The 14868-nt window shown below is 39.3% G+C and overlaps 3 protein-coding genes across 3 annotated transcripts; 1 reads left to right on the top strand and 2 right to left on the bottom strand.

The window, feature by feature from the left end:
- Window positions 1-6: 6 nt before the first annotated feature.
- On the bottom strand, window positions 7-8272 carry LOC114878275. Its single transcript, XM_029191886.2, has 16 exons — window positions 8021-8272; window positions 7743-7863; window positions 7100-7223; window positions 6927-7033; window positions 6685-6858; window positions 6445-6599; window positions 6207-6320; window positions 4015-4129; window positions 3778-3904; window positions 3594-3700; window positions 2146-2247; window positions 1933-2059; window positions 1518-1624; window positions 1265-1438; window positions 907-1064; window positions 7-496 (listed from the first exon to the last, which is right to left on the bottom strand). The coding sequence occupies exons 2-16, from the start codon at window positions 7833-7835 to the stop codon at window positions 346-348; spliced, it is 1935 nt and encodes a 644-aa protein (XP_029047719.2). The 5' UTR covers window positions 7836-7863; window positions 8021-8272; the 3' UTR covers window positions 7-345.
- Window positions 2251-4535, bottom strand: LOC114878270. Its single transcript, XM_046286280.1, has 9 exons — window positions 4424-4535; window positions 4197-4304; window positions 4015-4129; window positions 3778-3904; window positions 3594-3700; window positions 3336-3512; window positions 3113-3258; window positions 2883-3045; window positions 2251-2803 (listed from the first exon to the last, which is right to left on the bottom strand). The coding sequence occupies exons 1-9, from the start codon at window positions 4501-4503 to the stop codon at window positions 2660-2662; spliced, it is 1167 nt and encodes a 388-aa protein (XP_046142236.1). The 5' UTR covers window positions 4504-4535; the 3' UTR covers window positions 2251-2659.
- A 2397-nt stretch (window positions 8273-10669) lies between the features above and the next one.
- Window positions 10670-14420, top strand: LOC114878268 (kelch-like protein 10). Its single transcript, XM_029191873.2, has 9 exons — window positions 10670-11135; window positions 11308-11645; window positions 11708-12039; window positions 12131-12315; window positions 12435-12646; window positions 12885-13220; window positions 13509-13631; window positions 13740-13907; window positions 14025-14420. The coding sequence occupies exons 1-9, from the start codon at window positions 10954-10956 to the stop codon at window positions 14153-14155; spliced, it is 2007 nt and encodes a 668-aa protein (XP_029047706.1). The 5' UTR covers window positions 10670-10953; the 3' UTR covers window positions 14156-14420.
- Window positions 14421-14868: the final 448 nt, after the last annotated feature.

The raw sequence follows: 14868 nt of genomic DNA, 5'->3' as shown, positions 1-14868 counted from the left end.
ATAAAGTAATTTAAGCGTCTCGTGTCATTTATCCACTTTATACTTTTATTCTTTATTTTCGAACAAAACAATTATAGTGATCTTGTACATGATTTACTGCTAGTAATTAGACGTATATAATTAATGCTTTAATGTTCAAGCGAGTATAGCAAGGTCTGGCATACAATTGACTATTGTTTTAAATTAAAATGGGACGAGACAAGATTGTTTGTAATGAACACTTTCAATAAACCATAAAGATCGTTGGTATTATTACGTTCTTGAACAAGTATTATATTCACGAAGGTGAAATATTAAATTAACGATTAGCTGATTAAATAGCAGCTTCTGTTAGTGGAATATAGTCTAATTTGGCGATGATTCTATAGGGACTTTCAGAGTGGTATAACTAGGAAATTCAATGGCATAAGGGGGTAAATTGTTCTCGCTGACAAAAATTGCACCATTCTTTCCCTTCTCGATTAATTGGATGATGGCACTCGCTACGTGTTCCGGTCTGTTAACAAATAATCAAAATTTCTATAAATGTATTGCATTGAATAAAGAAAAAAGTAAACCTTCTTTAACTTCAATAACATAAATTTAAAATTAAAATTTAGACTTTCAGAAACAAAAAAAAAGAAATTTTACATCAGATAAGAATTATCATACACGTCCTCTGAATAATTCTTTCGCTTCATATGTTATCACAGAATTAAACTTTAAGCCATATCACATCATATTTGCATTTTTAATTTCGTAATTAGCACTCCATTGGTTACAAATATTTTTTCATTATATTTTGACCTCTTTTAAAATCATTTTTTTTTATCCTGCAATTAGTACTTCGATAAATGATTCAATTTCAAGCTAATTTACCCGATCTTGTATTTAACGAAGAAAATAAAATGAAAATTTTATGCTTACGGTTGTTTCTGCATACTCTGCATCGCGATAGCCGCAGTTTCTTCGTCGAGAAGATCCATGGCATGCTCTTTCGTCGACATGAATCTTGCAGCCATTGCTGTGGTAGTGAGTCCAGGACATATTGTTAGCATACGAATACCAGTTTTTTCGTAATAATGCTATCAAAAGGAACAAAAAAATTGTTGAGTAAGTATGTATAACATAAGGAGTAAGCATATAATTATACATATTTGCATTCTATTGTTATCTGGTTGTATGGAAATTTATAATCCATATCTGTTTCTTTGCAAGTAGATAATGACAACATAATATTAAAAGAAAATTTATACACAATGGAAATTTATAATTTTCTTCTTACCTTCAATGATTGGGTAAATCCAACAATTGCGTACTGGGTCCCACCATAAATGGGTGCAATGGGGATACCCTCGAGACCAGCCACAGATGACATATTTACTATGGTTCCACCGTTTCCACCCTTGTACTTCCCCATGGTATGTAATCCCAAAATTGTACCATGAACCACACCTTTCTAATAGAATTTATTTCAATTCAAAATTGAAACTACGTTATTCAACATATATCGTAGAACTAAATATTTAATTACTTACGTAATTAACATCAACCATAATCTCCCAATCAGCATCATCCATAATTCCAGCAATATTTACAACAATATCTAAGTTTTCATAAGTGTCGATAACTTTCTTGAATGATTCTAAAATAAACAATACAATAATTCACATTATATAATCAATGTGTATTAATATCATAGATTTGGTAACAGTCGCATCGTTGATCCGTGACTTGCGATTAAATATAGAGCAGCCAAGATTATTCTGTTGATCGCTTTCGTTTTTGAAAGTGGATTACGATAATTTCAACGAAGGGGATTTTTTACGAAATTAAAACAGTCTTATCTTGGATGTAGAAAGTACAAGATTACTTTTTCACAGTATTTATTCCGTCGAAGTTGTTACTCTACCTCGCGTGTACATTAGAAATATCGATGAAAATTGTAATTACCTTTCAATTGTTCGTTCTTCGAGACATCGCAGATCACGAAAATCGCGCGATCTTTTCCAAATTCGTTATTCAATTCGGCAGCTGCGCTTTCGCCACCGGAATCTCCCAAGTCTAACAGAGCCACCGCCTGAAATTAAAAAAAATGTCATGAAACAATAGTGGATGAAACGATTAACTATCCCATCGGTATCTTCGAGCACGATTATCGATTACCTTCGCCCCATTTCGTAGAAGCTTCCTAGCGGTGCAGAACCCGATCCCGTTCGCTCCACCGGTGACAAGAGCGATCTTACCCTCGATGCTCATAATCGGTCGTCAATCGATTTCAATGGGAATCCGGATAATCGACGCAGATTTCCAGAGGATATCGCGTACTGTCGCGTGAACCACGGTTTGCGAATATATTCCGCGATCAAGGCACACGAGCCGAGAGTCCGCGGTGGACGATGAAACTCGAGAAATCGAGAATCAATCGTACGGGATTGAATGTCTCGCGGATATCGCGATGGGATAACGTGACCACGGTATCCGCTTGTAAACAAGGATCGAATTCATGCCGATCCTTTGGAAAAAATTCGGCACTAACGGTGGCCAAGCGTCCGCGATACACCGTTTTATTTCTGTTACCGATCTGCGTTTCAGATCCTGACTACCTTCTCAGCTGGAAAATCGAACGAGTTAACAATAAACGAGTGTGTCATTCTTGGTAAAATATGTTTTAGATGTTTCATTTCTTTTTCGATGCTTTCTTTTTTTTACAGCATTTAATCATCTTTGGAATACAGGGATTTTTTTGACACCACCTACTCTTCTTTGGATTACATGCCTTGGAAGTATCGACACAAGGTGACCTCAGTTTAATCGGACAGATCTGAAATTATGATATCATAATTTCTAATAGCAATACTTACACAATATACTTGTTTTTTGAAGAAACAAATTCGTTTTACTTTTGTCTCGTAGACCTTGGGATCGACTTTCTCGCCTTCTTTCGAAGGGAAATGAATTAATTTAGGGATTTTATGCACACTAATCGCTGGTTCCACTAGCCATATACTTCCGTTTTGAGCCCAGGCTAGTATATAGCATAAAGCAGGTCCTATTTGATCCTTCCTAAACACGACTACCTTTGTTTTCAAGCTCTATTTAATTTTTGCCTGTAATTAAGTAAAATGCTTACGAGGATGGTATACAGGGTGGTAGGTTGTTCACTCTTTTATTCGGAATTGGTTCTGGAAAATTTGGTAGACCTATTTCAGAGAATAATTTGTTTGTCGGGCAAAGGGCTATTAAACGAACTCCAGTGTCTTCTATTTTATTTTCTTTCTTTGTTGTTAAAAGAATTCGTATTATTTAATAAATTCATAATATATTGGTAATTTGGAAATATTGATTTGAAATACCGCGAAATCCAGGGTGACTTCTATAGCTGGCTCTTTTCTACAATAAATGGGAAATGGATCCTGTGGCCAACCAAGGAATCCAAAGATACTTGCACAATTTATTATTGTCCCACCAGAACCACCATTATTCTTTCCTAATAGCATCATTCCCACACGAATCGTTCTGGCTGTATAATTCTATTGTGAATTAGAATCCAACTTTAGATTTGAAGTTACAGGAAGAAATGAATTTTTAATTTTTCTAAATTCGGTACGCACCTCATTCTTTTTCGTATCCAAACATTTCGTGGGCAATCTATCTTTGTCAAGATTATTAAATAGAATATGAACAATTTTAAGTTTATTAATCGCCTGTTTCAAACCAGCTACAGAAATGATTGAAAGAGTTAGATTTGAAGAGATAATCGAATTAGAAGAATGATTATTAATCTTTCTTATTAACCTTCGAAGTGACAGAGGTTTCTTATGTCGCAATGAAGAAACTGGGCACGATCTTTCCCATAAGAATCGCATAACTTTTGCACTGCCATTAACCCTTCGTCGGTATCGTCATCCGCAATTATGACATTCTGTAATAAACGCAGGGGAAAATATTTTCTGTCTGAATTAAAAACAAAATCTACGAAAGATGGAAAGGAGAGTTATTAAATAAATTATTTTATGAAAAATATAAACTAACACGAGCTCCCTTGAATAAAAAATGATCAGCTGCCGCGAAACCGAAACCTTCTGAACCTCCTATCACTATCGCGTTTTTGCAACAAGTCTCGAGAGTCGGCTTAGTTAAATCATCGCTGAAATTTAGTGATTTTCAAAGTAGAGGTAAAATAGATATCAATATTTTGAAAAATATAGTTTCACCAATTTTCGAATTTAATTATCTTCAAACCCTGTTCTTCATTCTTCTTTTTCTTTCGTCGCGCCACGTTCGTTACATGAAATTGACAGCGTTCAATTTTCCACGGGTTCCTATAGAGTATGGAGGAAAGAATTTCATTTACGAATAATCGTCTACATAGATCAATGATTAATCGTCTACATAGTCTATGATCGTTTATACGAGAAGATATCACGTTCAAGCGGCTTACCTTGGATTTTTGCTAATAAGATCGATAAGAGACGAGGTTACGCGTCGTGACAGCATTCTAGAAACTAGAATGTATCTCATTTCCAAATGAATATAATACAAAGGAAATGAAAAAGAATTTCATTTGTATATTTAGAAACGAGAATTTAGATTATTCGACCGAAAATTCAATTTTAAATAAATTTTTTAAAATTATTATTATGTCTTTTGAAATTACATGTTGATTTTCATTTTTTCTTCCATTATAGTGTGTCTTCAAGGAACGGATGTTGGATGAAACGTGTTTCTTTTTTCTTAGAAAAAGCTATGCGCTTTATTGGCTAGGCTTGCAACATACATTCCGAGCAAATCATAACAAAATCAACAATTTCCACTAGCTATCGACTGTACCGTCGATTAAGATTACGTAATGTTATATTCGAGTGTGTGATTGATCCTCGATATCGACCCCCTTGGATTCTCTCGTTCAAGAAGAATTCAATTCTTCAAAGTCCTAGAAAAATTGTTCAATTTCCTAATTAGAATTTCAGGAATCTCTAAAGTGTTGTCAAATTTAATATCAATGGAAAATGAATTCAATTGTTCCTTGATTTTTATTCTAAAGTTACTTCAATTTTGTTAATAGATGATAGAAATGAATTTTTAATTGAACTTTAATTAGAACCAGAGGAAGGGTGTTCTATCGAAGAATGGACGATTAAAATGTATAATAATTGTGACTTGTGCATCGAAGACACCGAGTTTAGGCCTCGATTTCACGTGTCTAAACCTACGTTTATTCGTTTCGTTCGGTTGGTCGTTCTTTTGAAATATTTCTATCAAAAATTACGGAGAAATTGCGAGATATTGATCGTTTAAAATTTTAGAATTTATATAAAATTTTAAAAACGATATCGATCAGTACATGGACGTTTTCGATATCTGTAAATATTTGTATCGCGTTCAAAAATTATACAAACGATTCACCTTTATGTCCACGTTTGGCCTTCCATTTCAAAATGTGTCACATCATCCTTATATAATATGGATTAAAAAAAGGACGTCGCACAATACGATTTTTTTAAAAATTGCTTCTCACTCTTTCACGTTTCGTTTCATTTAAATACTTACTATATATTTATTGCATTGAAGTGACCATTTAAAATTCAAAGCAACCATCGTTCACGAACGATGGTGTATTGTTGCGAAGAAACGTTGTTCTCAAAGGCTGAAAAAAAGGTGTCAGAGATCCACGGTTGCACCTTCTTAAGGACTATCTAAGCAAGGCTCGTTGATTTTCTATATAATCAAAGAGATCCTTCGAAACTTCTCGTGAAAGTCGCACAGTAAGAAAGTGTCGAGGAAATATGTTACAAAGTGTGGAGTTTCATGGGAGAAAACATGGCAGTGATTGAAAATTTCCAAACATACACGCTATTCGTTAATGCAATCTTCAACTTTCCTTAAAACAAATTATTCAAGCTACGATTATTATGGCGTGGAAATTGATGAAGTAATTGATTTCTTCAAATCAGTCGTCGAAAATTTAAAATTATGATTTTCTTTCAAACGAATCCGTAGAAAAGTGTTTCGATTCGAGTACGAATTGTCATAAATCTGATGATGTTTCTCGATGAAAACGTGTTTCTGATCCCACGTGCAGTCTGAATTGATCATCGATCCTCCGGAACTCCTCAGCGATTCTGGACTATAATTTCGGTACATTCGCGATTATGGTACGGCACAGTTTACTTGTATTCAAGCGAGGAAGGATCCACGTGATACGTGGCAATGCTAGGACCTTTTAATTCTTCGGGAAATTGATCTCGCGAGGAGGTTGATCCTTCTCGACCAACCAGACGCTACCACTTTTGGCTGTGTTTAAAATATGGATCAATGCCTTTGCCACGTGTTCTGCTCTGTAAAATTTTATTCTATGTTATTTCGAGCTGCTTTACACGCGTAGATCATAGACTTTCATTCGATAAAGTAATTATTTTGGACTGCGTAAATGCGATCTCCTTATCAAGGAATAATATTTACCTTTGAGGAACTGAACTGGCGACGTCGCGACGCCAGGCGTCCTCGTATCTAGCCCAGAGCAACTGTTTACTAACGTCTCCCAATAATTTACTATCTGTTGCGCTTGGGCACAATGCCATCACCTTTACACCGGTTAAATCCACGTGGTATTGATGCTATATCAATTAATAATTGATCTATATTTTTATTTGAAAAATTTAAAAATTATTAAATTTAGAAAATAAATATAAATTTCTTTACCCCAAATGCTCTGGTGAAGTTTACGATCGCCGCCTTTGTTGCAGAATAAATCGGTACACTGGCGTAAGGGTTGATGCTGACGTTGCTTCCAATATTAACCACTATTCCACCCTGACCACCCCTGTCTGTGCCCATAAATCGCTGGGCAAGCAAAGTTCCTCGAATCACTCCGTTCTGTAATAGAATCTTCTCAAGAAGTCCTTCGAAATAAGAAAGATCCTTTCGAGGAAATAATTACTTACGACATTGATATCGACTTCGAGCTCCCAAAACCGATCGTTCATGATTCCAGCATTGTTGATAACGATATCGATGTGACCAAAGGTCGCGATCGTCGTTTGAAATGATTCTAAAAATAAAAATCATTCCACTATATATAATTTATCTGATTAATCATTAATTTATCCAACGTTACCTTCGAACTGCGAGTAATCTGTAACGTCACACTGACAGAAGATCACTCGATCCTTTCCATATTCCGAGGACAAAGTTTCGACCAATTTTTCACCTTCCTCTGCGTTGATATCGCATATAGACACCTGTAAACAAAACATTATCGATTAGTATATGATCTAAGAATTTTATAATTACAGAAAATTCGATCGAGTCTATTACTCGTTTAAAAATAATGATATACGATGAACTCGATCGCACAATCAATTAATGTTGTTAACACGCAATCATTATTTCTGAGAAGTCGGTCAGAAGTGATGATAAAGCGTCCTCTTCGACGGGGAGAGATATCTAAATATAAGTCAGTTATTTTCAAGCACAACGCGTTGGAACATTCATGGAGCGATATACTAAGTCAAGGTTGTATCCTTAAAGAGCTTTCGCGAAATAAGAGTGTGATCTTTATTGGCTCTCCTTAGTTTTCTCTATTAATACCACGCTTTTATAGGCACTACGTGCCACGGGGTAAACTCGTGTCAACACCACTTTCCTTAACGATAATGGCACCGTAAAAATTCATCGCTCTATCAAGCTGGTTTCGTTTGAATTTTACAAAGGATCATCGAAGATCAACACCTTAGGAAATTTTGAAAAATTTTGCTTACCTTAGCACCTTCGTTTAACAATTCTATCGCACACGATTTGCCGATACCGGAAGCGGCGCCCGTCACCAGGGCAACTCGCCCTTTTACGTCCATCTTCGTTAGACCCTAATCAACTTCGCGTCTGAAAAAATAATTATTCACAAGTTTTCTTCGGGTCCACTTTTAATGAACGAGATATTGAAAGTAAATTTGCTTGCAAAAATAATAAACGCTTATGAATATTTAAAATGGAACGTCGACAGTACCCAAAGAAATCTACAAGTGTTGCGAAAAATTACTTGGATTCTTTTGAAAAGAGATGAAACGATCCGATTTCGTTCCGAGTTCGCTAGGAAGAACTGGTCGTATAAACGACTTCCGGTCTGCTGGGACGCGTGATCAGTCGCGTGGGTGAAATCGAATTTCACCGTCTCGTTATAACCATTTCGTAGCTGACTTGCCGGCTTCGAAGGGGATGCACGTTCGGAAATAAAAGCGACGACACTCGACGCGGCGTCGTGACTCACTGAATCCGCTACGAAAGCGTCGTTTTACCACACGCTTTGACGCCAGACTCCCGCCGTACCTCTGTCTACTAGCTTTTCTTTCGCCGGGAACTCGGCTGCGTCACCGGAAACGAGCCTTCGTTTCAAAAACCAGCAACCTTTTCGTCAGACTTGAAATTTCACCCACATTACATGTTTTTAACGAGATTGACATTTCTGAGAGCTTTGATCACTAAAGTTTTATACACTTGCATTTGAAATTATTTATTCATACTGATGAATAATTAAATATTTAACTAATATTCTCTTTTTGAAGGTTTATATAAGTTTTTCTTCACGATAAGACTAACATACGTTTAGATTTGATAAGTGTGTTATCAATACTTTATTTTCTGATAAGAATAACATTTAGAAATTAATTTTCTAGATAATATTTTTAATACCTTTGTATATAAAAATACAATGATTATACGTCTTCCTGTGAATCATGGTTTTTATCATGGTGCACCTAATTTCCATAATGGAAATGCATTCAGTTAATTGAATTATCTGCTAGATAAGAGCTAACGACTATGAAACACGGAAGCAGAATTAATTTTCATTCATGGTATAATTTGATTTTCAAACTTCAATGTTTCCTGTCGAAAAATTGAAAACAAGATATATGTAATAAAATTGAAAGCGTGTGGAAAGGGAGCAGCTTCCGCAGAGAGGATTTCGCACACACCCTGGGTGTCTGAATCACCCTCTGACGAGGAAACAGCATCACGCGGGTTCGTTTAATATTGCAGCCAACGTGACACGCAGCGTGTCTGGCTGCCGTAGATAAACCAGCGAGCACGTTTCGCTGGGCATCAAAAAAGGGTCGATCTAAAAAATTCACGATGCCTCGATCGCTCGATATCCGGCTGGAGAAGTTGCGAGCTGCCGGCTACTCGCACGCACCTTTCCTCCACTTTCACCTACTCGCTCCTCGAAAACACTCGACCACCATTAAGCACCGTGTCCCCACCCCATTCTGGGAAAGTCGAGCAGTACTCTGAAAAATTCTCCGACGTGGAAAGCCACGTCTGCAGAGGAATTACAAAGAAGCCAGCCCACGGGCATCGAGTGTCCCTGAGAAAGTAGCTTTGAATATTCTTTCGCTCTTTCAATCTTTTTCAACGATACGACACGTTAGAAATTCCTTAGGATTTTTGCAAGATATTTTATGTTTTTATTTGGAAGAATTTGGCAGTGAAGTATAACATAGGAGGATGGAAAATGATAAGAAATTAATATTTATTAATTAATATGTGAAAGGAATTCGAGAAACCAAAGTTTCTTAAATTTCCACCCCTCTTCGAATTATCAACATGTCTATTCCAATTTAGAAAATATATTTTCCAAAATTTTCTCTGCGTCCAATTAGTATCACTCCTTGTATGCTTTCCTAATACTTTCAACCAACATTATAAAACCGCTGCAAATATCCTCAACTTTTCTGAATTTGCAACCTTTCATAAAATTAGAAATAACAGCCCCTTACCAAAAATCTAGTCACTCTGATTCAACCAGTTTCCGATTCATTCAACCAACACCAGAGAATCACCGCAAACTTCTTCGATTCTTCGAAATTCCAACCCCTTGTTTCGACCGCTTCTCGTTACAATTCCCCCTTTTTCACACGAAGAAAAAGAAAAAAAGAAACTCCACACACACACACACCACTTTCCCCCGTCGTACCTTGCACTATCCTTCGATCCGCTGCTGAATCAGACTCCCCGCAACAGGCAGACCGCGTCGAAAGCGAAACGACGGGTCGAAAAGGGTTCGAGGGGGTGGGCGCGTTGTGGCCGCGCTGCAAGAGGGTGTGTTAACCGGTCGTAGCCCGACAAGGTGTGGTTGACGGCCGCGAACGCACTGGCTCGCTGTTCCCGTCGCCTTTCACTGCCTCCCGGTGAACGTGTACACCCCCACGGTGGCTCGTGATATTGATTGGCGTGGTTGCGTGCCACGTGACTTTTACGTGGACTGGCTCTTCCGTGTCTGCGTGTGTGCGCCCCTCGCTCTAGCAGCCCTTAACCTTCCCGTCCGAGACCGTGGCTTTTCGTTTCGTGGCCCTGATACGATAACCCATGGCCATGCTTTCGATCGGCTACGGGTCCCTTCGACCCCGCCCTGTCTCACCTTACTGATCCACGATTTAACCCTTCTGGACGTTCAGGGTTAAATTGATCCCCCGATGGAAATTCGATATTTCATCATTTCTCTAATTGATGTTTTTGATATTTTAGTAACCTTGTATTATCTACGTCAAAATGGGTACTCTAGAGATAAGATGCGACGGAGTGTTAACGATAAGAGCGTATTCTAAATAGTATCGATTAATTCATTACCTAGTTGTAATAGTACGTAACACGAAACCATGATTTCACATCTAGGTAAATAAAATTGATAAGAAGATAGAGGATGTGTGTAGCAGCCTTTATCTTTCCTTTCGATTCGACAACGTCGATCTCGATCACGCTCTCGCCGGAAGCGTCAGTTGAAAGTCACGGCCTTCCTCTGTCATGGCCGCGAATCTCCGGTGTTCCGGAGCTCGCAACGATAACCATAGCGAATACGAGAGCGTGTATCCGACCGGCATCGAGGACGAGGAGGAAGCATTTATACGACAGGCGGTGGTAACGTGAGGGCAGGTGGTGGCCAGCGACCGAAAGATCGCGTGGGTCATCCACGAGGCGATGGACGGCCGCCGCAGGATGAAGTTTAGGAAGCTCTTCCGTAGCCGAATGTCACGGGCCACCGTATCCGCCACGAAGCTGAAGCAATGCGTCAGGAAGCAGCCGACCAAAGTCCGGAAATGCATGTGCCTACCATCCAATTATGCCCTCGTTGAATTCCCCGTGGTCTGGTCCGAACTCAGGTCCGTAATCGTTCATCCAACATTCCCTATCCCTCTTTTTCTCCACTCTATTCTGCGATAGGATGTTTTAATCGTACGTCCCCTGCTGTTGGAACGATTCGTTAATTGTAGAAACAGAATTTAATGAACTTGACTTTATACGAATCGATTATGTTTTCTCTTGATATTTCAGAGCGAATCAACAATTGTGCGATGGTGCGGTTAGATGCGCCAGGAACCAAGTATTCCCGGTGCATCGTGCCATTTTGTCAGCCGTCAGTCCGTACTTCAAGGCCCTTTTTACCAACAGTCTGAAAGGAGGAAAGACAGAGACCACGGAGGTCGCTATCGACTCAGTTGCCGGTGAAATTTTCAGTTTGATCCTTGATTATGCCTACACCGGCACGTGCAACGTGAACGCCGACAACGTCGAGCAACTTTTACCTCTGGCCGATCAATTCGAGGTCCTAGGGGTCGTTCAGCTTTGCTGTCAATTCCTGTTGCAGGAACTTCGACCGGAAAATTGCTTAGGTAAATTAAGCGACGAACGAAATGGTGAATATTTTAATTTCGCGAATATTTTCCGTGGACAGGTATCTTTAAATTCGCTCGCCACTATTTCTGCCGCGACCTAGAAAAGAAAGGCCGGAAATACATTCGGCATCACTTTAAGCGGATACTCCAAGACAGCCCGGAATTCAAAGAGCTGACGAGCGAAGAGCTCGAAGCGATTCTACGCGACGACGAGCTGAACGTTAAAAACGAGGAAATTGTTTTCGACGCCGTTAAAACCTGGACGGAGTATAACGTGGAGGAAAGAAAGGCCTATTTACCGTGCCTCTTGAAATCCGTACGTTACGGTTTGATGAGCTACAACTTCTTCGTGAACAACGTTCTAGGCTGGAAGATCATCGAGGAGGATGAAGTGAGTATTTGATCGACCCAGAAAATGAAAACCGATGCTTTCTGTCGAATAAGAAATACAGAAATTAATGAAATCATTATCTGCACTCAAGTTGTGCCAGCAGGTGCTGATATCCGCAAATACATACCTGAGAGAGCAAGAGACGAAGCAAGGTGGTGGCGAGATCGATCCGAAGAATCCTCTAGCTAAACCACGAATTCCCTATGAGATCTTGTTCGCGATCGGTGGCTGGAGTGCCGGTTCCCCGACCAATTTCGTCGAGACCTACGACACCAGGTATCTTTCTAATTTCATTTATTTAGACCAGGAATCCTTACGCGATCCGTCCGATCCACTTTCCATTTTGAAAGTCGCGAGATCAGGCCGAGACTCAGGTCCTGTAATGTGAACTTTAGAGCTGACAGATGGTTTCTATCAGTGAACACGGACGCGACACCGAGGGCTTACCACGGTCTATGCGCTCTGAACAATCTCATCTACATGATCGGCGGCTTCGACGGTAATCAACATTTCAACACGGTCAGATGCTACGATCCAGTGACGAAGGAGTGGCGAGAGAGAGCCTGCATGTATCACGCGAGGTGTTATGTCAGCGTTTGTACCCATGGTAAGATTTTTTCTCATCTCGATTTCTAACGAGGCAGCAAACATCCCCTTTTTTACCCTACCGCTATTTCCTCCTCGCCCCAATCGCCAAATATGCCCGTGTACGTTTGCTTCCATACGCACCCTCCTTTCCAAGAGGAACTCGACGCGTCCGAATTTCACCCCTCTAACTTTTCTTTCAATTTCCCTTTGTTTCCCGTATCGAAATTTTGCGCCCCTCAATAAAAACACGCGATTAGGTGGGAAGATTTACGCGCTCGGAGGATACAATGGCCGTACCAGAATGAGCTCCGGCGAGAGATACGAGCCGCAAAGGAATCAATGGGAAATGATACCGCCGATGCATCGGCAAAGGTCGGATGCAAGCGCAGCTGCATTGCAGGACAAGATTTACATCGTTGGCGGTTTCAACGGCAGGGAAGTGTTGAACACCGCCGAGGTATTCGACGTGGAGACCAATCAATGGAGTTACATCCATTCGATGATCCATCCACGATCCGGGGTCTCTTTGGTCGCTTTTAGAGACAGTCTGTATGCTCTGGGTGGCTTCGATGGCTTCAGTAGACTCAGTTCCGGTAATTATTTTCAAATAAAATCGAAGAACAGAATTTCTTCTATTTTATAAAATATCAAATTGTAAAATGATTCTTATGCAAAATTTTCTTTAAATCTGTTGCAACAAATGTCTGGATTACAAAATTCTTCACCGCGTTAGAATGTTCCATTGGCGCAAACGGTATTCGTACGTAGAAATGTCAGTGACCAAAAGCGTTTGGGGTGCGCCGTGACGCCCCATTGCGCAGAAATCCGACGCCACGTAGAAATTAATGTCTCGCTACGATATCGATCCTCTGATCTCGCAGGGGAACGTTACAATCCGAATCATTCGGAGGATTGGCACGCGGTTCCGGAGATGTTCAGCCCTCGCAGCAATTTCGCCACGGTCATTCTGGACGACATGATTTTCGTCGTTGGTGGCTTCAATGGTAACACCAGCAAGCTATCAGTAGCTACAACTTTCTTCAAAACAACATTAATTATTTCTACATTTTCATTGTGATTTTCTTTGAATTTTCTTTATCGCGAATATGTAGGTTCCACGACCATCGCGTACGCGGAATGTTACGATGCAGATAGCAACGAATGGTACGATGCATCGCCGATGAATTTGAATCGAAGTGCTCTTAGTGCTTGCGTGATAGCGGGCCTCGCAAATGCGAGCGAATATTCTTATCAGAGTAAAGCGCGAGATTTGGGTCAAGGTAAGTCTGCTACTTCCAAGATAACCATTAATAATCAAATGAATTATACGATCGGATCGCTTAGGTTGATAATAATAAAATTATGAGAGAAAGGGGAAAACATGTTTTTCTTCTTAGGACAAGCATCGTCCGAGAATCAAGATAAAACTAATCAAGGGGGCGAAGGGGCTGTTGAAACAAATGCGACCATTTCCGTGGAAGAGGGCGAGTTCGTGAACATCGACGAACTCGTTCAAGAAGAAATCTAAACGAGACGTACAATACTGTCGGCAATCTTCTAGGATAGTTCGGCAAGGAAATATTGCTCAGCGTGCGGAACAATTTATAATTTGAAAAGTACAAAAAAAAGATGGTTGACTCACGAATACTCGAGATCTACGTATCATCATTTTGAAGGTACAAGAAAAGAGATATTTAATTAAATGATGATACGAGATATCGACGTATTCGTGACGAGAAAAGATTAAAAAGATACAAACAGATAAAAGAGAAAGAGAAAAAAAAAATGAAAGATAGACCAAGCGTCTGGGATGAAAAAAGAAAGAAACACGGTAGGTATCAAGAATTTTGCAAGTTGATGTTTTTCTTTTATAGCGTCTTTTATGAACGGTAACAAAAATTATCGCGTAAGTTACGCGGGTTTTAACTACGATTAAATTATTCCCTTTTCTTCGTCATTTTTTTTTAAATCGAAAATCGTCATTTTGTAAGGGATATTATTTTTTCTGTTACTAAAATTATTTATTCTTTTTTTTATACAGCGCATTCGCGGGAATTTTCGTGCGACGGAAAGCATCGTGCAATAGGTTTTCCAATTTTAACGATTCGCGTATCGGCGGGTGATTTTTGAATTTAAGAAAAGCGCGAAGGAATATTTTATGCGTCTTAGAGTAATTTTTCCTGATGTTCGGAAGGCTCTTTTTTTGAAAAGGGAAATCGTCACGGAGGTACACCTGCACGG

This window comes from Osmia bicornis, chromosome 6 (assembly GCF_907164935.1).
Source record: "Osmia bicornis bicornis chromosome 6, iOsmBic2.1, whole genome shotgun sequence".
Classification (NCBI taxonomy): Eukaryota; Metazoa; Arthropoda; class Insecta; order Hymenoptera; family Megachilidae; genus Osmia; species Osmia bicornis.
The sequence above is the reverse complement of the archived record's forward strand: the minus strand, read 5'-3'. Positions and strand labels throughout refer to the sequence as shown.